This window comes from Tachypleus tridentatus, chromosome 12 (genome assembly GCF_004210375.1).
Source record: "Tachypleus tridentatus isolate NWPU-2018 chromosome 12, ASM421037v1, whole genome shotgun sequence".
Classification (NCBI taxonomy): domain Eukaryota; kingdom Metazoa; phylum Arthropoda; class Merostomata; order Xiphosura; family Limulidae; genus Tachypleus; species Tachypleus tridentatus.
In genome coordinates this window covers 14392591-14418201 of record NC_134836.1, presented here as the reverse complement: position 1 = coordinate 14418201, position 25611 = coordinate 14392591, and the positions used below count along the sequence as shown (strand labels likewise).

Below are 25611 nucleotides of genomic sequence, written 5' to 3'. Positions count from 1 at the left end.
TAAGGAACGTTCTTCAAATCCCTCTCAACAATAACTCCTTGTAATGAATTCAAGGTAGCATGAGGGGTCACCTCAATAGGTACATTCCCAATTGCCTTTGAATTCAAGAGGAGTTCACTGTGTTGGGATGTGGATGTTTCAACCAATATGTCACCAGATTGAAGCTTCTTTACTGACTTTGGAGAGCCAGCAAGACCCTCTAGTCCCTTCTGAATGAATAAGGGGGACATTTACCTTAAAGGTTTTTCTGAAAGAGAATGTAATATAAGAAAATGAAATACGTGTGTTACAGATGTTGAAGATTGCTGTTCAGAGTCTTGAAGGCATGGTCGTTTACCTATTGTCTGTTTTTCACTATTTTATTTAAATTTTTTGTAGGAGGATCCATAGGAAAAAGGAAAATTTTGGTACCCACTGACCCCACCCACCATGGAGCCCTATGAGGGGACGCACTACAATGTCATACAAGGACACTGCAGCAACGCCAGGGTTTCGTGAGCACTATACTCAAAGACCAGCATCAGACACAATGTCCACAACACCTGTTGAGAACTTCCAACACTGGTACTTGGTAGACTCTAGCCCAAGTGGACCAGCCGACTGACCCAAGGAGGGCCACCTAAAGGCTTCCCGTCTACAGGAATTCAAGGCCAAAGTAGTGTGTTAGGGTTGGACCCCTCAACCACCAGGATCATCTCCTCCCCTTCACGGGCCGCCACGCATGGCAAACACATAGGTAGAATTTTAGATCCCAGAGGAGGTAAACTGAAAGAACAGAACCTTCCCTGGGAGATCCCCTCACCACGTACAGGAATCCACACCGAGGGGGAGTGGAAAAGGAGGGAAATGACATGGGAAAACAAAACCAGGTGAAACCTGGAGGAACAGAAGGCATTCAATAAGGCCACCCAATAGTTAGGCACAGTTGAAGTGGACAAATCCTTGTCCAACAACCAGGTGAAAAATGAGAAAGGAAGGGTGGGAAGGATATAAATCATTTCAAAAAGGCTAAAAGGAGAAAGTATACTACTGCATGCAGTAAACGGACATGGAAGAAGGTCTAATGGATCAGTAAAAGAAAGATGCAATATGTGGAGACAGTTCCTGGGATGAGACAATGGGTCTGACAAAAGCCATGCGAGAAGACAGTGTGTGATGACATCTACAGTCATGTGAGAAAATTAGGACACCCTAAGAAAGCCTGTGTATTTTTGTAACATTTTTGGATATATAGATATTTAATCTCAATTTTAACAACACTGAGAGATTATAGGAATATAACTAAACAATTAAAACTGAAGAAAAAACTTTTCAACATATTCTGTAAATGTAATGCTACAAAAATGCATATTCAAACTGAGGAAAAAGTTAGGACACCCTACCCCTTAATAGCTAGTGTTACCCTCTTTGGCTGAAATAACTGCAGTGAGATGCTTCTTGTAGCCATCTACCAGTCTCTGACATCAGTCTGAAGAAAGTTTGCCCCACTCCTCAATGCAGAATTCTGTCACCTGTGAGATGTTTGAGGGGTTTCTTGCATGTACAGCCTGTTTCAAGTCACCCCACAGCATCTCAATGGGATTAAATAATTGAGATTTCTTAGTTTTCAGCCAGTCCTTGGTGGATTTACTGGTATGTTTTGAGTCATTGTGGTGTTCAAGTTCCAGTTCCGCTTCAGCTTTACTTTTCTTACAGATGGTCTCACATGATCCTCAAGCACCCTCTGATACACTGTAGAATTCATGGTGGATTCTATAATTGTGAGCTGTCCAGGTCCTGCTGCATCAAAGCAGCCCCAAACTATGACACTCACACCTCCATGCTTCACAGTTGGTATGAGGTTCTTTTCCTGGAATGCTGTATTTGGTTTACACCAAACTTGTCCTTTGTTCTGGTGTCCAAATAATTCAATTTTGGACTCATCTGTCCAAAAAACATTATTCCAGAAGTCCTGGTCTTTGTCTACATTCTCTCTGGCAAACTTCAATCTGGCCTTGATGTTTCTCTTAGAGAGCAAAGGTTTCCTCCTTGCATACCTCCCATGCAAGTTAAACTTGTGCAGTCTCTTTCTGATTGTAGAGGCATGCACTTTCACATTAACAGAAGCCAGAGCCTGCTGTAGGTCCCGTGATGACATGTTAGGGTGTTTGGAGACCTCTTTTAACATCTTGCGGTCTGCTCTCGGGGTGAACTTGCTTGAACGACCAGACCTGGGCATGTTGGCAGTTGTTTTGAAAGCTCTCCACTTGTTGACTATTTTCCGGACAGTGTGATGGCTGATTTCAAAATCTTTTGGTGTCTTTTTAAATCCCTTACCAGACTCATAAGCTGCTACATTTTTCATTCTGAAGGCCTCAAACAGCTCTTTTGCTCTCACCATGGTGCTCACTCTCACTTCAACAGTCAGGAGCACACCAAACTAAATGTCTGAGGTTTAAATAGGGCAAGCCTCATTCACAATGCTGAGTAACGATCTTCTAATCACGGGCACGTGGTGTGATACACCTGTATGCGAGTTGAGCCATTTTAAGTGGATATAAATGTGGGGGTGTCCTAACTTTTTCCTCAATTAGAATATGCATTTTTGTAGAAATACATTTCACAAAAGATCTTGGAAAGTCTTTTCTTCAGTTTTAATTGTTTAGTTATATTACTTTAATCTCTCAGTGTTGTTACAATTGAGATTAAATATCCATTTATCCAAAATTGTTACAAAAATACACAGACTTTCATTGGGTACCCTAATTTTTTCACACGACTGTATATGAACAATATCTACCAAGTTTGACAGAATAAAGACCAAGAAAGAAGTAATGGTAGTAGAGGTTGTATCAGTAAAGATCAGAGTAGTGGGAATTGGTTACATGATTTAGTGGGCAGAGGAATGGAGAGGTTTAGAATGAGGATAGATCTCTGAAGATGAGATGAATATGAGAGTAAGCATTGCTGTGAAGACCCCTCCAATTTTGACATAATGCATCCTAAAGTTACTGTGTGTGTGGAAAGTGTGACCAAAAAATGTTTGGTCTTCCAGTGGGTGAAGGCATATATGAGGTGTTCCCAGCTGAGAACACACCCAACTAAACACCTGTGAATCAAGGGACCATTCTGTGAGGAAAATCTTGTTGAAATGAGATAATCAATCTATAATCACATTTAGGAAGCCAGAAAAATAGCAAACTAAGACCACAAAGTGGTTACTGTGTGTCCAGAAAAAAACAACAAAAAACAAGATATGAAAGTACAGATCTGTAATTGTGATACAAGTGGCTTCTGTGAAGATGTCAGAAGAGGACAAAAGTGGGACAATGCTCAACAAACCACCAAAAAGTCAAGAATGGCAATATAGAGAGAGGACTCTTTGATCGATCAAAGAGTAAAATCTTCCAGTAGTCAAAGTAAGAACCCTAACCCTCTAAAGATGAGTTCATGAACAGATCTAAATCTGAATGAGGTGTGGTAAGCAGCACCCCTATCATGGCCAATCTCTGTCTGACCACCAAGCCAAGTTGGCTCTGACTGATGGACCAAAGAATCTGAAAAGTTTCAATGAACAAGGAGTGCCCACTGAAGAGAATGCACATTAACCAGACTCATTGGAATGAGTGCTTTGAAGGGAGCCCATATCCTCAAAGAGATAAAACATCTTGAAATGTAAGAAATGTGAAGAATGGACTTCTCAACTGTTATAAGGAATCCTACCAATGCTGCTCTTTCTAAGAGCAGATAAGTGTGCTCTCTGGACTGGGAATGGGTAGAAGCAAACAGGAGCCATTCGTCCAAAGAAAGAAAAGTGCACAGACTCTGAGAATGAAGATTTTGGGTAAGAGTTTGTACTCTTCAACAAAACACCTAGAGCCAAGGTTGGTCCTAACTTTAAGGTCCTCGACCAGAACATTCATCTTAGAGTACATAGGAAAAAAGAGCTAAAGCAAAGCTCAGCCCTATGAATGAGAAAGTAACAAACATGTCAGCACGGAATCAAAGAAAAAAGTCTAAGCTCTACACTGAAAAAATTCAAGGTAATAATGAATAACAAAAATTATTCAAAAAGAACAATGAATGATATTACTAGTTATGATACATAACGTACAAACTATCTAAACATAACTAGTTAATAAAGTACTTATGAATATCAAATGGACAAATCATGTACATTTACCTCACCCACAAAGTATGTAATAACAACATATATGCAAAATAACTAAAGTGACCTTGATATCCCAAGGTATAATTACATGCTAAATGAATTATTGATCTGCAATTACGACTATCAAACTATGGCTGTATGTTCATTTTTTAAAGTTTTCCTTTGCAGTATATATCAATTTTTTATTTTATATGAGCTACAAAATTCAACAATGTTCAACATGTATGGATAGTAATTAAATCATCTAATAACATAAAAAAGAATAATTAAGATAATGCTCTGATCACTAAATAACTTTAAAGTATTATAATATGTTTAAAAGTATTATAATATGTTTAATGATTTCCCTTAACATCTTTTAATGTTACACATACACTTATTTATGTCTTAATGGGAGTTAAGATATGTGTGTGGAAGACCAATAAAATTATGGCTGATGTTTAACTTCATTTTTATAACAAAAAAAACAACTCAAAATACAATTTTATAGAACATCAGAATTTCCTCTAAGTATCTTGAAATGAGGTCGTTAAACCAAAAGTTTGGCAATTTATGTGCTGAAGTTTCTATATTTACTGTAAGACAGATTACCATCATGGATGGTCATGTTAACATAAAAATTTTAATTCTGGACATCGGGTATATCAAATATTCACTGGATGCACAAAAATTGGATATAGATGCAATAATAAAGTATCTTCACCCTTTCTAGACCAGAAGGGTGTCACTGATATTCCTCTTTTTTTTTTTTTCATTCTCACAGAAAAAATGACTGAAAGTAGAGAAATCAAAATGATAAAATAGTGCTTATTTTGTAATTTTGTACCAATAATTTTGTTTTACGTTGATCGAGAAACAAACTCCACAATTCATAAAATCCAAACCTTGCCATTTAGTATTTACTTTTTAGTCAAAATCTGAATTCAAATTAAAAAGTAAATTTAATTCTTAAGAAATTAAAACTACTTTTATAAAAACAAGTTCTACATCTTATATGACTTAAGACTTGATGCAATTTTATTTTATATTATTAACTTGAGTAATATTTTTCAAAATCAGTTTAAAAAACTGGTCATCTTAGTTTTATGAAAATAAAGTTTCTAGTTTTTACAAACCTAACTGAATAGAAGACAAATTTAAAAAGGCATTTTTCATTTTTCTAGCAAGCTATACAAGTTATTATCAGCTTTTAATAAGACCTTGTCTAAACCTATATTTATAGCATTGCTAAATATTCATGATTAATGTGCTTCATGCATGTGTGAGTAAACACTTTAGAAGGTGAGTTTTTCATTTTTAAAAATCAATGAACAATATATTCAATACTTTTTGGGTTCAAATGCAGTTTGTTTGTTTTAGAATTTCATGCAAAGCTACACGAGGGCTATCTGCACTAGCCGTCCCTAATTTAGCAGTGTAAGACTAGAGGGAAGGCAGCTAGTTATCACCACCCACCACTAACTCTTGGGCTACTCTTTTACCAACGAATAATGGGATTGACCGTCACATTATAATGCCCCCCCATGACTAAAAGGGTGAGCATGTTTAGTGCGACCTGGATTTGAACCCACGACCCTCAGATTACGAGTCGAATGCCTTAACCCACCTGGCCATGCAAGGCCTTGAAATGCAATTAAGATAATACAACTGACATATATGTGTAGACCTATTATTATCTTAAACTTGAAAATAAATGAATCACTGATGTCATTTATTGTAGGGCACATGATTTTTTTTGGAAAGCCACATCAGGCTATATGCTGAGCCCACCGAGGGGAATGGAACCCCTGATTTTAGCGTTGTATATCCGTAGACTTACCGCTGTACTAGCGGAGGACAGGGCACATGATAAAACATAAATCCTGACTGATATATGATTCAAGATACCCTCACTTTCACAGTAATCAAATTCAAGCCAAAAGGCCATAAAGTTATGTACAGTCATATTTACTTGTTGAAAAGCATTACCCTTAGCAAAAAGGCAAGAGTACATTCATTTTGTGCAAACATATTAGTTAAATATTTTACATTTTTGTAAAGGTGGGACATAAATTTTTTCCCTTGTCTATTTTGGAATGTACTGTCAAAAACTACTAATGAAACTGCCACATCACTCAATCTACATAAAAATTCATTAAGTAGACCAAATTACGACACTTGTATGTAATCACACGGGAGTCAACATCAATACAAATTAAATTTCAGATTACACTGAAAACAATGTATTTTTCAAAATTAAAAATATTTTTATTAACATAATTTGAAGTATTAAAAAAGTTATTTATGAAGAAAATGCAACTTAAGTAAAATTGTCAGAAGTATCAAATATTCTTATATCTTATTTACCCAAACAATAACACGTTCAAGTAAATTGAAAACTTGCAGTTCATATCATTCTCAAACTAGGACTGTTTCTCAAAAAAATTGTAGTTTTCTACTGGAATGGGTTCAATAACCAAAAAATAGGTGAAATATTGCTTAAAACTACAAGATGGAACTCTTTAGCTGTTGTAATATACATTTAGTAGTAATTTGGGTGGATATTGCATCATAATAAGACTGATAACAGCTGACAGTGCATCATTTTTTGTGTCAATAATGTCTTCCACTGATGACATTTTTTATAAAAAAGGCAGTCAGCTGTTTTGTGATGTATGCTTTCACTGATGAAAAAAAACTGCTGCAAAAATAGAGTAGCCTTACTGCCATGTAAACTCAAATTAAGCTAATATTAAAGATAAAACTTTTATAACAAACAAAGATTAAGCTTCTGAATAATAATAACAAAAAAAGTCAAAACAAATATAAAAATATGATAAGCTTTTTTGTGTAAAGAAGAAAATACAAATACAGATTCATGCAAATATCATCACCACCATCACCTTTTCCCCCATGAGGACGGGGTATTGTACGCCACTTTCGACCTTCTGGAGGTGCAGGAAGTAAGTGGCCATCTTCATCTCTGTACAGACCTAATTCATTCTGCTCAACTTCCTGCAAGGTCAGTCTTCTCAGTCTTTCCACTTCCATTCGTTTTAACTCATCCAACTTGCTTCTTATACTGTGTTTTACAAATTCCAGTTCCTTCGCAATGTCACCCTTCTAATGAAGTACAAAGGTAGAATAAAATCGTCAAATTAAAATCAACTTTAAAATACAGAATAATCCACAATTTTTCTTTATTTCTAATGTTCAATTTTGATATATTTTAATTTCCAGAACAACTAACTGCATGCTTCCTAATTACTTTTAGATTACTTTAATCTTTATAATGTATTATGAATATTATGAAGAAAGGTGAATTAATATAACTAATCTCACTTCTGTGCATTAAATCTGATGTTTCATGTTTTGATTGAAACAGCTGTTTGAAGACATTGAATCACTTTTATTAACCATAATGATAGTGATGAACTGCATAATCACTAATAACACACTCAACAAGCCAATAAAATGTTTAAACAATTTTGTAAAAATGTACCACACCCAAATGATAAGCTTTTACACATATAAACTAAGCTACTTGCCATATAACTTAACATGCAACTTTTAGTGTAATGTTTGCCTACAGGATAAATTAATCATATCCTTATTTCACTCAATGGTACTGAGCAAACTGAGAAAAAGACAAAATTAGAATTCCAAAGTTTTAAAGTAAAAAAAGCAGATTTGAAAAAAACATATGGTATCTTAAGTGACATTTATTTTATCTTTAAGATTACAATAAAAAAAAAAGACAGATTAACAACTAAATATATGTAACAAAACTTTACCTTCTTAACTTGTATATTAAACTCCAAAGGTTTTGCTGGCAAGATTACTATAGTTAATTGCCTAATAATATAACCCTTTCACAACAGTTCACTGGTCAAAGGCCATGCCATCATGTTCGTTGAATTCAAAATTTTACTGAATTACTATTTTATGAATTTATATCAATGAGTTTGGAATAAAATTGTAGATTATAATTCACGCTTTAACATTATATATGAGTTAATTTCTTAATTTAAAAATGAACATTAAAAGAACATCTCAATTTTAGTGAGCCACATGTTATGTTGAATGCAGCACTGATTAAAATTAATGTTTGTGATGTCAAAATACTAAGTATATAGTTTCGTACAAACTAGAAATTCAAATTACCAATATTTATTAACAAAATAGTATATAAAATAAGATCCTCACATCTTTTTCATTTTGCTGAGATATGGCTTATGTACTGAATCAAACACTGGCACTATTTACCTCTTTCAATTTTTGGAAATGATCCCTTATATACACTTACTTCAATATATGACATGTGAATACCAATCAACAGTTTAGAATGTCCCCAGAGTGGTTTTCTCAGCCATTTGTATCTGTGAAAAGGCTATCACATTCTTTTGAATCAAATTTTCAAAGAGGTAGGTTATATCTTTAGTCAGCTCCAAGTTTCATATTTTTTTAAACATAAATACATCTTAGTTACTAAGCTTAATAAATTATAGTGAAATTCTATGGTAACAATGTAGTTATTTATGAGTTTTTTGGTTATTCAACTGTATATACATAAAACCTAAAATAAAACTTTGTTTGATATCCTCCATGTATACAATTTTAAAAGGCATAGCAACCACCATCTAGCAGCAACCAGGTTCAAAGGTTGTGGCTAGAAGAGATAATTGTTTGCTTTACTTCTTTATTTATTATTCCATATTTTAAGAAAAATAAGTTTAATCATTTATTTCTAAACAATAATAAGCTATATAAATATATAATTTATAATAATTTAATTGTGACTGCATATTACAAAATACTAGTCCATTAAAACCAGCCAAGACAGTGAAGACTAATGTCATTTTTATATTATAGGATATGTAACATGAATGCATGTGCACCATGTCAATACAAGTTATGTAATGTTAACTTGGCATGATTGGAAGGCCCATACAATAAAAAATAACGAATAATATATAAATATATATAGCATTATGAGACTTAAGCTACTCAGACTGAACATTTGTATTTTCATGTTATGTAGTCACTCTCGCACATAAAAAAAAAAACAATTTGTACTTATTTCCTAATTTTTTTTATGATGGTTACAAGGATGGTAAAGTGATATACCTCACATAGTTAGGGTATAGAAAATAACAAAATATAAAGTCTTAGTGAAAACAAATGTTTGAAATGTATTTTTGAGATTTTCTTTCTTCCATTCCAAGTTTTGATGTCCCTCAATCATATACAAAAACTACAGATATTTACACATACAATATAAAGTAAGAATTGTCTACCCTTTTTCACTTTCTGAAATATCAATAAATTTACCACATTCACTACAAAAACTCTTTCCAACTTTACAAGCTTTTCAAATCACTTATCTGCTCACTTCTATTTGTCAATGGCACATCTATAACTCATACAAAGACCATTCTTGAACTATATAATTCTGAAGATTGACACTTTAGTGTTTTGTGAAAGCTGCTATTTTGTAAGTAGATCTTTATAGACATAAGTCCAAACTCTAAAGAGTGAATTTTGTAACCTGTTTACAACATAGTTATAAAACCAGATAAATTTTTGCAGTTTTGGAACATCTTATTATACTGCCTTGGTTTAAGGTGAACCGCTTAATTTCTTATTTTTTTAATGGATATTTTTATTCACATAATTTTTTTTCTTACAAATGTACCAAAAAAGTAAAAATTAAAAACTTCATTTTGTTATACATGGACATTTAACTGAAAATGTTTTCATGATCACATTTGAGGAGCATACCTAGTTTAGACATTATGTGTTGAAACCTGAAACTTTGTTTAACCTCACTCTCTGCACTCATGCTGAGTGATTGATCGCTTGCCACCACAGTTAGTCACATTTTAGTAAGCAATAAAACAAACTAAAAAGTATTTTTAATTTAATTTCATACTTTTAACTTTCAATAATTATAAATTAGCAGAGTTAGCATTTAATAAAAAACTTTTGAAAGTCATTTAAAAGGTGCTAGAGCTTGTGCATATGAAATATAAAAACTTTAAGGTGAAAAGACGTATTTTACTCTGAGCATGAAAATTACCTTTCATTCAGGTTGACTCAATAAATATTCATACATTTTCAGATATATTTTTAGCAAAGAAACTTTAATAAAAATATTTTTCTTTGTGGAACAGACTGGAATTATTTACTACAAACTTGTCAGGTTTTGATAAGATATACTTAGTACTTTCAGAATAATAGTATGCATAGTTTCATGTTTGCATAGTGGTCACAAAGACAATCAGAATGATCAAACTCATACACAGAGAGTTGAGACCTTAGATGTGTTTAATTTGAAAGTCTTAGATCCCTCGTGGGACAACAGTAAGCTTATGCACTTACAATGTTAAAATCCAGTATTTGATTCCATGTAGTGGACACTAGCTTTGCTCTAAAACAAACATACTTGAAAGTTTTAGAGAAAAGCCAGATAAACATATGGCATAATGAAGTGTGTTAGGCACTGTCTCTCTTAGTGTATATGTTTTCTTATAGCAAAGACACATTGGGCTGTCTGCTGTGTCCATCGAGTAAAATCAAATCATTGATTTGAGTATTGTAAATCTGAAGACTTACTACTATCCCACTATGGTACTCTCTCTTATTAATAGTAGCACTGAGATGTGTTTTTAACTGCATTTCTAACTAGGATTTGTATTATACACATTTATTGACAATATGTGCCTAAAAGCCTGCCCAATATTGAGCGTGTATAAGTATCTAGAAAAAAAAAAGGTTTGTGTTATAATAGCAGAAAAAAAGTTTAGAGGTTCATAAAAACACATCACAGTCACATTAAAGTATCTCACATTAATACTTCAAAGTACCTTATGTACTAATCACAATCAATACTGTAAACAAATACTTCACAGTAACATTCCAAAGTACCTCATGCACTTGTACACATATCACAGTCAATACTTTAGCCAAATACCTCAAAGTACCTGTATATCTTCAGCAGAAAAATTTTCCAATTTTTTGGCAAATTCCTTGTCTTCTTCTAAAGCCTGAATGACTTGTTTTAGGTATCTTCCATACTCAAGACCCTGTTAAAGATAAAAAGTAATTAAAAAGTTAAGTAATTTTTTAAAACTATAATTCTGCTATGATTTCTAAAATTCAATCAAATTTTTACAATACTTGAATAAAGAGTAAATGAAGAAAAAGGTTTCACTTTCTTCAAATTACCTAAGTTGTATTTTTAGCTATGAGATATTTTACAAACATTTTTATACTTTCTATGGTTAATAATACATATAAATTATCAAATTCTACACCATTCAAAAGTATCCCTCAAAAATTTATCAAACTGATTTTAAAGCAACAATAAAGTATATATTTTGCCATTAAAATCTAATTTTGATTACTTTGATAATCTGAATAATCAAAAACACTAATTTCAATTATTTAATTATTTTCATGGCATTAACCAATTTAATTATTATTTTGATCAACTGATTATTTTACTTAACAGTAATTCATTTGACTGATGCTCACAGGTAATTGATTTTGTTGATTAAAACAAGTTAACCTCCCATCACTAGCAATTACATAATTTTAACCAAATGAAAAAACAATACCTCCTCAAGAAATTATTTTGCAAATTTTATGGGAAGAACAAAGAATAAAATTTAGCTGTTAATTATTATTACAACTGAAATATCAAACTGAACTTGAACATATTTTATAAACTTACTCCATTTAAGTTGAACTGAAATAAAAAATAAAGATGAAATTTAAAATTAATAAAACTTAGCCACAAAATATAAATTTAGTATTCAATGGTAATTCAATCCATAAAAGTGTAAACACATAAAACTATTTTCATAAAAATTAATAAGAATTAGTTTTGATACAAAACATTTCAGCTTTAGCCAAACATCAGATGTAACATAAATATTAATGCTTGAAATACATAAATGTTTTAGAAAGTTTATAACAATACATCCAACATCTTTATGTATCCATGTGGTGATTTACATGTATTATCAAATGTTGTTATACATACTATTGTTAAGAAACAATATCATAACTATATGATATGCATGTTTAACATTCTTCACTTGAGATAAAGAAATAAATATATAAAGACAGGCCAGGAAATTATTCATTTTTAGGACAAAGACATTTGGCCTTGGATTTTCTCTTATTTTAAAGGGAACCACGATCAAACCAAAATTCACTAGAGGGCACTAAGGCCTCAATACAAATAAATGTTGATTGAACAGAAATGACTTACTTAATTAGTGTAGAAAATACGGGGGTTGGGAAGTTAATCTATCTTTCCAGATTATATTTACCAGGTAGGTAAGTATTAACTTTAAACTAATGAGACTTGCATAGTAACAGTACATCAGCTTTAAAATTAAAAAAAAATGAAGTAACATACTAATGTAAAATGCCCTGTAACCTTAATATGATTCCTGGTTTTTGCACCCTCCTGACCCCAAATTGCTCACAGTTTTCAATCACCTCTCTCTCTCCACTTGTTAATTTGTTTAACTTTGAGAAAATTAAAACAAAATACCTAGGGGCAGAAGCATTTTGAATGTTTTCAGGATTTGACCTCTGTCCTATGACCTTAGAAATCAAATTTCAGGCATCTCTAGCCACTTATTAATTTATCAAACTTTGACGAATATTAAACTAATACATAAAGAGAACAAGTACTTTATCAAATTTCTAGCTTTTGTCTCTTCCTGACCCCAAATGAGCTTTGATCTAAGAACTATACTTTATCACACAATGCATTAGACAACTCATTACTTGTAATTTAATAGCACTAACCTTAACTAGCTAAATGTAGTAAGCCTAAGCCTTTGGTGTGTTTCTACATAAAATATATTGAGCAAAATTATTGACATATCCCATTTCCTTTCACTTTCTAAAAACAGTGAGAGAATTCTCAATTTCTAAAGCACTTCAAATTCTTTGAGGCAGAATTAAATTTGTTGAATGGCAAGTTGCAGACCAGTATTTTCAGAACTCTAAGTACAGTTATTTAAAAAGTAGGCAATAAATCTTACAAAATCATCAATGTCTGCATCATATTCCTTATTATCGTTCTTATTTTTTTCAGTTCCTTTGTTTTTATCCACTGGACGAGGGGCAGCAAATACTTCAAGCAAGTACAAGGAAATCAAAATCACAAATAGCTTCATTTCAAACTACAGGAGAAAAAAACAAAACATTTTAAATGCACAATCAATAAAACAGAAAATAGTTCAGGCAATTTGTTGTTTTAAAAATAATTTAAATATTTTATACTTAAATTACAATTACCAAGCAATGTAAACATATCTTATAATCACATAAAAATTGTCAATAATTGTCTTTACTGTTATTTAGTTGGTTGTAGTTAAGCACAAAGCTACACAATGAGCTATAAGTGTTATATCCACCACAAGTATCTAAATATGGTTTCTTGTGGTACAAGCCCACAGACACTCTGTTGTGCCACTGGGAAACTGTTATGTAGTATAATGACTGAGGGTTATAAGTATAAAATCATGATTTTAACCCATGAATTTGCAATATATTCAGAAAAATATATAATGCTAAACATTCTTATTAATGATATGAATTTAAAATATATATTTGTTCTTAAAAACAACATTTCAATGCTGTCCTCTAATTTAGCTGTTATTTTTTTGAATATCAATACCTCAATTATAAGACTAACTTCTTTAAACAATATCAGCTTTTGGGGCAGTTGTTCTGTGGCATGTATTTAGAAATACTTAAATCTGAAGAAGCATTCAACTATGACCCAGAAAAATCTGTGATGATGAGAAAACCCACTTGTAGAGAAAATTATGTATTTAAAAATGGCTGGTATGGGTAAAGAAAGCACTAGTAGAGGAGCACACAATGTCTCGACTTTCTTCGGTCATCATCAGGTTCATGATGACTGAAGAAGGTTGAAACATTGTTCGCTCCTCTATTAGTGCTTTCCCAACCCATACCAGCCATTTTTAAATATATGATCAAGAACAAATTTCATCTACAAACCAAAAAGAAAATATAAAAGAGAAGTAAGAATTTACAGATGCAGATACTTATTTGAAATCCATTTTAATACAAAAAACGTTAAGATACCAAGGATAAATGGCTGTATGCATAGTACTCAAATTAACCAGGAGACAGATATGAAACAGCTAAAATTCTAAAAATGTGCAAAGCATACTATTCCTAGAAAAAAATATTTGTTAACTATGAGAGCAAGCAAACTAAAAGCTTCTGCTCCACTAAAAATACTTCATAAGAAAATATAACACAAAAAGGAAAAGAAATGAAATTATCACGAGAATGACAAAAGACATGAATAGTTCACTTCAGTCCAAAAAAAAATAACACAGAAAATTGATCACAAATATCAACCAATTTTTCTAAGCTATACAAATGAACCATGTCAGCCAAGCTATTACAATAGTGAGACGAAATAACCTTGATTGTCAATCAAGTATAGACTCATTATAATTTTGGAACTTTCACCATAAAAAATTATTCACAGATGAATGCCACTGAAATATTCAAATTGTTTTTTGTTTTTTTTAGCAATTTCCATCTTTATGTGTGCATGTTCAAAGTGAATAACCATGAATTAATTGAAAAGAATAAGGAAAAATCACTTTCCAGAAGGTTTACAATTTCAAAACATCTCTGCCCAAATCTTTCTTTCACATCAAAGATATAAGCATGATCAGTGTTGTGACAAATAACTTATTTTGTATTAACTTTAAAAGATATCAGTCAAGTATTAACCCAAATAGTCTAAAAGTCCAAAACTGTAGCATGTAGAATAAGTTAAAGGAATTTTTTGTGTCAAATTGTTAGAGGGAAGTCATGTAAATGGCAACATAAATGTGAATGCTAAAGATCTGTGATAAAATGGATGCACAAAGTTTTAAGTAATAAAGTACATTTTTTTATGTGTGAAAAATTATAAAGAAAAAACTTTCTTCAGACAAATAAAGTGTTACTAATTTTTTACAAAGTTTCAATTTCAATGGTACCATGCTTTCAACCTACATATAACAATACAAAACCTCTGGAATGATTTGTACCTTGTATGGCAATTTCTTGTAACAGTCATATGTTTCAATGAAATTTGCATTTGAATCAACATATGAACTTTTTTATAGCAAGTATATAGCCAGGCAGCCAACTTCCGCAAGGATAACACTGCCTTGTAATGATTCATTACTTCTTTAATTACATCCATTTCTCAGCAATAATTATTAATTCAACCATATTTTTATAGCGAGTTTCAAAGCACAATTTGCAAACATATACATTCATATCCCTTCAAATTAACAACTACTATTGTCCTGAAACACAAATACACTTGAATTGTACAGTTCACCTTATACTACAAAAATATTAAATCTAATAGAATTATATACCAATTTTTTGGGACTTTTATCATTTTCACCAAAATAAATATAAACATAAACTTTTTATTAAAATTTTTATGTATATTCAACATGAAGTATAAAATACAACCTGTAAGTATTCTATTCTAACTTTAAAATTCCTACTCCAATAACACTTACATTATAAACTTTAAGTTTACTCATAAAAAGGAAGACATACAGGGTAGTAAAAATTCAAGGAATCTCCTTTATCTAAAGCTTATATGGTAATTCACTGTGGGCTTTATCAAACAGATTGTGAAAAGGAATGATATGAACAAAACATTAAGTTTTGTTGAGGTCACCCCCATTATGCTAATGAGGATGTCACATCACATGTGGAGATGTTTCATCCTATGTCATGAAAATGAAAGCCAACACACATTTTCAATGATTTTTGGATTATTACTCAAACTTTTTGTTAGCCTGCATCAATACTACATATGTAAATATGTAATAAAGTTTATTTCATGTCCACTATCTATATTTGATAGGGAATGCCTAGACATTTTGCCCACACTTTAGTTTGCATATTACTGTTACCATTAGTTTTGAATTGTGGCTCAGTAATTGTTTTCAAATTATGTAAGTGTGCTTACTTAATGTAAGGCTAATCTGTAATAGTTTCAGTATTCAACAAACTACTTAAGTTAATAAAATATAAATCTAAACCTTTTGAATAAGCTATCCTGTTATAATGGACTTTGCAATGTAAAAGTCCAAAACTCAAATCTCAGAAACTATCACATTGTTCATTACCAATCATAACTAGACAACATTTTTATTGCTAATACATAAAACAACTGGAATTTCAAAAAGTGATGTTTCAGACTTAATCAATAAAACGAAGCAAAACGGAGTGATTTTCAGTTTTAATCAATAAAAATTACAAAAAAAGTTTCGAATATAAAACAATAAAAATAAAATTAAAAACATTGTTTTTCTTTAGAGAAAATCTCTCAAGTGTTGCAACAGAAAAGGCACTTTCATTGATAAATGCGTCTACAAAGAAATACTTCAATAAAATTTACTCTATGATTTAATGCTGTGATAATTGCTCATTTTAAAATTAAAATTTCAATAACATCCTTTTTTCACATGGATGGTTAACATTACTGAATGCCAAGCATGAGTAGTTTGAATACATTATTTCAGAACACTCAGACAAAAGGTGACAGGATATGTGGCTGTATTAACTGCATTATTTATTAATTTCTTATATAACATTTACAGTGGTGGCACATTATCCTTAAAAAGGATAAGTTATTACTGAATAAACTCTACATACCACTAACATAACACACAACTTGTGTGTTATGTAAATATAGGCCCTGATACCAAAATCTTACATAAATCTCAACCTATGTTAACGATACTCTTACTTACACGTCACTTACACCACGTTCTATTCACCATAGTAAACACATGCTTCTTCTACGCACAGAAAACTGTATTTCTTCAAATTCAAATTTATTATCTAAATATGTATTCATCTGCTGGTAAAATTTAATGTGTAAGTTTATTCAATATACTAAATACATTTTGTTATTTTAATATTAATATGTCTAATAAAATAAAAAAATTCTGAAGAATTTATTTTAAAATTGACCAAGGCATATTTACGTTATATCGTACATATGTAGCCTATACAGCCCTGGATTAACCATTAAGCAAAATAAGCACATGCTTTGGGCACTAAGGGAAGGGGGGAACCACAGAGTTTTTTCCCTAGCTATCATGCCCTTAGTTCTTTCACTGTTACAGTCAACTTTAGTCGATTCTTTTGTAATTGTCCTTAACTGCCGAGACCCCCAATGGCTCAGTGGTATGTCTGCGGACTTACAACGCTAAAAACCGGGTTTCGATACCCGTGGTAGGCAGAGCACAGATAGCTCATTGTGTAGCTTGGTGCTTAATTAACAACAACAACAACAACCTTAACTGCCGTGTTCGACTTTACTCCGCATTGTTAAAAAAAACGTTTTGTTTGACTTGGTGAGTGACTAAAGTTTCGAGAAACTACTCAACTATATATCTGAAGTAAGAAGTCATTGGTTTGCGAAATATTACTGTAAAGAGCAGTACAAAATGTTGATAAAAGTTCAGGTAAAAGGTAATCGTATGTTATGATGTTTGGCCTTGAAAATGAAATATTTTTCTCAATCATTCCTTCTGTTGTGGCTATTTATAAGAAATTATAAATAGTGGAACTGTTTTGTTTTACCTTTTAATACTCTATTCAGTCAAACCTACAGAAAAATAAGAGTATAATACCACAGAAATATAAGTCAAACGAAATGGTGACAGATGTATGCAGAGACATGGCTAGTTTATGTTTTTCGGCTTCTATTTTTGTACGTTATATTTGGGTTATTGTCTCGTTTGTTTTAGTTTTATTTGCGTTAGTATTGCGTTATTCATGTGTGTTTTGTAATATTTTAAATAAGTGTGTTTCTCACTGAAGCTTTTCTGAACCGTAATTTTTTTTTGGCTTCAAAGAACTCGCTGTAAAAAAAGCTTCCTTTGTGTGTGAGTGTCTGTTTTGAAATTTATCATACCAAGAAGACATTTAGAAAGGAATGTCAATGTAGCAATGCCACCGTTCATAGATTTTATGTAATCTATAAGAGTATTTGGGCATGTAAGAGGGCTGTTCAAAAAATACGCGGACTGACATCATAAAACAAAATGTACTTTATTTAGAAGTTACAGGTCTGGGACCCCTTCAAAGTACTCTCCTCCCCAACGCACACACTTATCCCAACGGTGTTTCCACTTGTTGAAACAGTCCTGGTACGCTTCTTTTGTAATGTCCTCCAGCTCCTTCGTCGCATTTGCCTTAATCTCGGGAATCGTTTCAAATCTTCTTCCTTTCAAGGGTCTTTTGAGTTTTGGGAACAAGAAAATATCTCAAGGAGCAAGGTCAGGTGAGTATGGGGTGGGGAAGAACAGTGATCGAGTGTTTGGTCAAAAACTCACGAGTTCTGAGGCACAAATTTCGCAGCAACGCGGTGCATCTTCAATTTTTCGGTCAAAATCTCGTAACAAGATCCAACTGATATCCCACACTCTTCAGCAAGCTCCCTGACAGTCAGACGTCAATTTGCCCGCACCAGGGTGTTGATTTTGTCGACGTGTGGGTCGTCAGTTGACGTGGAAGGACGTCCAGGACGCTCATCATCTTCAATGGACTGTCGACCATCCTTAAAACGTTCATGCCACTTGAAACATGCCGTACGCTTCATAGCAACATCACCGTAAGCCGTGTTAAGCATAGCAAAAGTTTCAGTCGCAGAGTTTCCAAGTTTAACACAAAATTTCACAGTGAGTTGTTGCTCCTTCAGGTCATTCATTCTGAAATCCGCCAAACGAAAAAATCGCACTTCACTTAAAACCGCGTAGCTAATACACAAATGAAGATATCTGCAATCGGGAAATGGCGTCGTAATCAGCTGATCTGTGCAAACCTAGCGACACCAAGCGGATTCCCGTGGAACCAACTGGAGCCGCGCAATTTAAACAGTTCGCGTATTTTTTGAACAGCCCTCGTATGTATTCCGTTGTGATTATGTAATAATATAAACAGACCTGAAGCTCAGATTTACTTAGGGGATAAACAGCCAACAAAATTTTGTCAAATGTGCCAGTTTTAGATCCAAAAATTGAGATCACAATTATATTCTCCTTACTTCTTCCTTGATCCTATCCTGATGTTATAATGCTTCGACTCGGCCCGGCCCTCTGGTGATATTTTTATGAGACGAAGAAATAATCCGAGACAGAATCACTGAGACAACAACGACAAACTTTTAGGTGTAATTCAACTATTTTGAATTACATGCTAACATACTCAACTCGCTTGCGACAAGAGTTGGAAAAACAAATTAAAGAAGAGTGCAATTACTAAGAACGTGTCTTGGATCGTGTAATAGCTGTTATTCGTACCTTAGCTGAACGTGGCCTGGCTTTTCGAGGAACATATGAAAAATTTGGTTCACTGCAGAATGAGAATTTTTTAGAGATGCTTGAGCTCATAAGCCAGTTTGAACCACTTTTAGCATGGTACATTTCGAAATATGGAAATTCTGGAAAAGGTAATCCTTCTTATTTGTCTAAAACCACCTGTGAAGAACTCATTGAATCAATGGCTCAGAAGATCCATGCATTCATCATTGATGAAGTAAATTCTTCTGGTTATTTTAGCTTGTCAGTTGACTCAACGCTAGGTCACGGGTTTGAATCCCGGTCGCACCAAACATGTTCGCTCTTTCAGCCGTGGGGCGTTATAATTTATGGTCAATCCCACTATTCGTTGGTAAAAAAGTAATCCAAGAGTTGGCGGTGGGTGGTGATGACTAGCTACTTATCCTCTAGTCTTACACTGCTAAATTAGGAACGGCTAGCACAGATAGCCCTCGAGTAGCTTTGTGCGAAATTCAAACAAACAAACTATCACATATAGATAAGTTAAGTGTTGTACTTCGACACTTAAAAGATGGGCAGTTTATTGAACGCTTTTTAACATTTCTGGAAGCTATACCGGTAATGAAATGACAAACCAAGTATTGCAGTACTTACGTGAAGTTTGCAAACTTAATTTTTCAATTATAAAGGACATTATAAGGGGATGCAGTAAAAGATTTTAGAAAATAAATTTGTCATATATGTGTCCTGTGCAGCCCGTTCACTAAATCTGGTAGGCCGAAGTGCTGTTTAGTGCTGTCAAGTGGCAGTTAATTTTTTCTTTACAATGCATTTGCTCTATACATTTTATCAGCTTGAACCACCTGGTGGAAAATTCTTAAAGCTTATCGTGGAAATGAAAGTATGTTAAAATCCCTCTCTAATAACAGATGGGAGGCACATGTTATGGCAACAACAGCAATTCTAAAGTCTTTCTTTAACATTTTGGAAGCTTTAGAATGTCCAATTGAAGACCAGTCACAAAATGAAAGTATGTTAAAATCCCTCTCTAATAACAGATGGGAGGCACATGCTATGGCAACAACAGCAATTTTGAAGTCTTTCTTTAAGATTTTGGAAGCTTTAGAATGGCTAGTTGAAGACCAGCCACAAAAGGGATGCACTAGAAGAGTAGCAGACAATATTACAAATAAGATGCAAAGCTAGAATTTGTTTTTATGTTGATCATGTGGGATGAGATTTTGAAAAAGTTTCATAAAGCAAGTCAAGTTCTGCAAAATGAGGATGTGAACTTAAAAACGCGTGCAGATCTGTACGGGTCAAGCTGACTAACTACACATTTTAAGGGATGACTTTGAAAGATTTGAAGCAGTTGCAAAGGAAATATTACCATATGTTGATAACAATGCAGCTTAAACTCGCAAATGTGTGAGAAAGAAGGTTCTCAATGACGGAGATGTACAAGAAATAGATCTGAATGCCAGAGATAAATTTCGTGTCACTACTTTCTACACAATTGTTGACAAACTAGAAACCCAAATGAGAAGAAGAGAAGTGTACAAAGAAATATCAACAGATTTTCGTTCTTAAGTGATGTGTCAAATGATGTCACTTCATCTGCTGAAACTGAAAGGTACTTTTAGTGTTCCCAAAAGCTGATTGATGCTTACCCAAAGGACTTGGACACTAATCTTCTTGCCGTGCTCATTAGTTTCACTCATATATGCGCCATAAGTTCAGTACAACAAAAACTGTAAAACCAGATTCAGTTATGCTGAATTTTATAAAATCATGTCAGAAGACAACATTGGGTGTGCGTTTCCAAACGTATATATATATTGCATTGCGTACATTTTTAACATTAATGGTGATAAATTGTACAGCTGAGCGTTCATTTTCTCAACTCAAGTATATTGAAAATCCCAACAGAACAACTATGCGACAAGACGGGCTGGATGCCTTGTCTCTGCTGAGTATAGAAGCAGATTTGTTACGCCAGATTAGTGTTGAGGACTTGATCAAAGACTTTGCAATTAAAAATCTGGAATAAAACTGTTTAAAATTTAAATAAATGTTAAGGTATAAGTAAGTAATTTGTTTACAAGCTTATAAGTTCAAAGTGAGAAATTATTGAATCAAAGTGAGAATTTTTGAATAAAAGGGTTTTGGGTAAATTTTTCATTTTTGTTGTTATCAAAGTGAGAATTGCTAACTCAGAGTGAAAACAAATGTACAGTAAAAATAATTCATTCTAATTATTAATCAAGGAAGTGATTTCTTCATCATTTATAAATAAAAGACCTAAGACATTGCTTGATTTTGATCAATGTCTGATCTGTTAAATAAATAAAGTTTTTATTTAATACAGTTGTGGGGCCTGTCCTGAAAGAAAACTGAAGAAGGGTTATAAATTTTCAAACTTTTATTTCACTTTCAGCACTTATTGAGTCTTAATGTGTTGTCAGTTAAGCAGTGGAGGGGCCGAGAAGGGCACCATTGTTGGGCTGTGCTTAGGGCATCAGTTTCACTTAATCCGGCCCTGAGCCTATAGTAAAACATTTTCAGCATAGTTTGTTGCTCTAGTCATAAATGCAATTGACATATGTAAGACATATAAGTATGAATCAAGGAGTCAAAGCATATAACATTGAATATACATACATGAATTGTCAGGTTTATTAAAAACTATTAGTTTTTATTCTTTTATAACTCAGAAATTCAACATATTTTATATAGGTGTATCTAGGAAGTTTTAAAAAATGTTTGTGCAACAGCTCAGACTGTGTCAAAAACATTCTTTCTTGAAGCTGTTTGCTGGATAGTTTGATTTCATACAGGAAATAGTGTCCCACTACGAAGTTGCCATGAATTTGAAACATAGCTTTTTGGCAGCGAACGTTTTCTCTTCGGAATGTGGCTTTGTTCCATTGGCTTCTTTAAAGATGTTGTCCTCTACAGTCCAGACCAGAACATCATAAATATCTTGCAGCTGGTGTTGTTTTCGGAGGGACAGTGGTAAGTCTACGGATTTACAACGCTAAAGTCAGGGTTAAATTCTTCTCGGTAAACACAGCAGATGGCTCTATGTAGTTTTGCTACAGAAACACAAATATACAGCTGGTGTTGGAGTGTGTTAATATTATCAATTCTACTTTGTTATTGTATGCAACTAAATGATTCTTAATTTAATATGTAACATATTGTAGCAATACTTTTCAATACGGTTAAAGCAGAAAAGTATACATGTGTAAGTTTCAAATGAAACCGAAGAATGCCATATTTCGATGCAACAGCGACTGCATTATTCAATATGATAATTAATATTAATGTTTTGGGAGGTGCTCCAGGGTCAAAGCTATTTCCTACTGTGTGCCCTTTGGTCATTTGAAATTGGTAAAAAGAATTGTATGTTTTGGAAATCTTGCAAGAAATAAAACAATGAAATGTAGATGACATGATATTGAACTCATTATTTTCGTACTTCTGCACTAACAACTTGTCCTATGTACTTTATAGTAAGTTCCCTTCCCTCTCATTAGATTCATTTTGATTAACAATAGTTGCACCTGGAAGTTAAAATTTGACAATTTACACACACACGCACACATATGCTAATTTCTGGTGGCTTTCGTCTTTACAGACGTTTTAGTTATGAGAAGCTACCTATTGTTTGGGGCTATTCATCAATGCTATCAGTGTGCCTACTCATTCGAAATACTTCTTTTTAAAAGTAAACAATGATCTTCTCTATTGGTAGGCTAAGTATTTTCTTGAATATTTGATAACTTATTGTAACCACAACTTATGATAGAAGTGTTCAGAAGCCATGAAACTAATGCTGCAAAGTTGTTAAGAATACACAGCTCTTAACGCCATGGGGGCCTGGCATGGCCAAGCGCGTAAGGCGTGCGACTCGTAATCCGAGAGTCGCGGGTTCGCGCCCGCGTCGCGCTAAACATGCTCGCCCTCCCAGCCGTGGGGGCGTATAATGTGACGGTCAATCCCACTATTCGTTGGTAAAAGAGTAGCCCAAGAGTTGGAGGTGGATGGTGATGACTAGCTGCCTTCCCTCTAGTCTTACACTGCTAAATTAGGGACGGCTAGCACAGATAGCCCTCGAGTAGCTTTGTGCGAAATTCTAAAAACAAACAAACAAACAAACCTAACGCCATGGATATTACGAAAACTATTTTTATATTTGTCTTACATATTGTGTTGTTCCAAATCATTTCTTTCAAATTGTTGTCTATTAAGCTTCACTTCACACCTCTAGATCCTCCCATATTTATGGAACTTGATACTTATCTGTAGTCAGTGGCGTATTTAGGCAGGAATTAAGGGAACTTAGCTTCAGAGCCTATGGTCTTAATAGGAAATAATTGATAATTTTATGTAAAATTACATGTAATGTAGAGCCCACAGGAATTATTAGCCCCTTGAATCACATGACCTTAAATCTGCCACTGCCTATAGTAGGTTTTCTAAGTGTTTTAGAAGGAAAAAAATACAAGTGGTTTAGTTCACTCTCTGTAACGCATTTACTGTTATACATTTATTTTAATACTTGTGTTTGTTTTAGTTTGTGCGATTCTCGCTTGTTCTCTAAATGTAAAGAAAATTCTAAAGAGTAAGGACCAAAAATATATGTTTTACGAAAACACAAGTGTATCTTCGAGTAACATTGAACTTTCGAGAATCTCGCCTAATGAGTATGTAAAAGCTAACCATCGAAAAACGCCGAGAAACAGTAAAAGAATATTGTTGGTCAGTTCGGAGGCTATAATTGTGTTTAACTGTTATTAATCGAAAAAAAACACATATTTGATCAGGAACGTTTACAGATTTCGAACGTTACGAACCGTTCACTTTCAGACATTAGTATTTCTACAAAGCTATCGCATAACTTCAGCAGAAATAACTCGCATGTAAAGAACACAGCAAGCTAGCATTCCTGTCAAGTGAAGTGTACCTGTGTATCAACAAAAAAAAAAGTAATTTGCGCCTCGTGAACCTAAACCGTTGATAAAATATTCAGTTCCAGACCCGATAAAAGATTAAGTATTGTTTGTGAGTTGGTAAAATTTTGCATATAATTAATTATTTATAAAAAATATTTGAATAACCGTAATTATAAATTGCATTTTTTATATATATATTAAAATATATTTATATGAAGAAAGAAAATTGTGTGCATCAATCTTGTTTGCAAATATCATAAATTTGATACAAATCGAAATTTCATTAATTTCTAAATTAAAATTAAAATACCCGGTCATTTGAAATCGTAATACGTAACGTACATAAAATAATAAATTGGAGACTCTTCCGAGATAAATTATAATACGTAACATAATAAATTGGAGGTTCATGTCCAAGATCTCAGTCAGAGGCAAAATTCATTCTCAATTGAAAGTCTAATTATAATTCGATTTATATTTATCAGTGCCAACAATATTTGATCATGTCTGATTATCAAGATTTTCTTAAACTACCCTCCCCCTAACAACTGGAAAAAAAAAAAAAAAACTTAATTTCTTGAAACTGGTAAAATTTTTAGAATTAGAAGAAATCAATGAGGAAAAACAAATTAAAAAACGTATTGTTGAAAATATTAGTCAATGATGATTTGTTAGTCTTAGAGAGCAACACAAGAATACTCTAGTGTTTCCACTAGCCAATCGGAGTTGAGTAATAAAGATAAGTTGGAAATATAATTAAAATACAAAGAAATCGAGCTTCAATAAGACTGCAACGAAGCAGAGAAAGAATCATCCCGTATCGAAGCAGAGAAATGAATTAACCAGAAAAAAATGGAAATTAGACTCAACTACGATTGACCAAGGCAAAATGACAACTTTGAACTCAATCGGTATATTAAGGTACCATCATTTAATGAAAATGAAGTTGATAAATATTTCAAACATTTTGAGGAAGTTGTCCAAACCATGGGATGGGCCACCAGAAAAATGGTCATTATTATTACAGCGTACTTTAACAGCAAAAAGCACAAGAAGCTTATATCACGCTATCTTTAGAAGACTGTAGAGATAAGGTTAAAGCAGCTATTCTCTAAGCACATGAATTTGCACTGGAGGCTTATCGCCA

At 33.0% G+C, this 25611-nt stretch overlaps 1 protein-coding gene across 4 annotated transcripts in view; it reads right to left on the bottom strand.

Annotated features, from left to right (window-relative positions):
• LOC143234901 (nucleobindin-2-like) overlaps nucleotides 1-17238 on the bottom strand; it is a 41039-nt gene extending 23801 nt beyond the window's left edge. For 2 of the 4 annotated variants that reach the window (XM_076472593.1, XM_076472595.1), the window contains exons 1-4: nucleotides 16871-16992; nucleotides 13195-13335; nucleotides 11113-11214; nucleotides 7033-7252 (exon numbers count right to left, since the gene is read on the bottom strand). In XM_076472593.1, coding sequence (XP_076328708.1) covers nucleotides 7033-7252; nucleotides 11113-11214; nucleotides 13195-13335; nucleotides 16871-16879 — 472 coding nt within the window. In that variant the 5' untranslated portion in view covers nucleotides 16880-16992. Of the gene's footprint in view, nucleotides 1-7032; nucleotides 7253-11112; nucleotides 11215-13194; nucleotides 13336-16870 lie in introns of all 4 variants that reach the window. The other 2 variants (XM_076472594.1, XM_076472596.1) reach the window with 2 other exon arrangements.
• Nucleotides 17239-25611: the final 8373 nt, after the last annotated feature.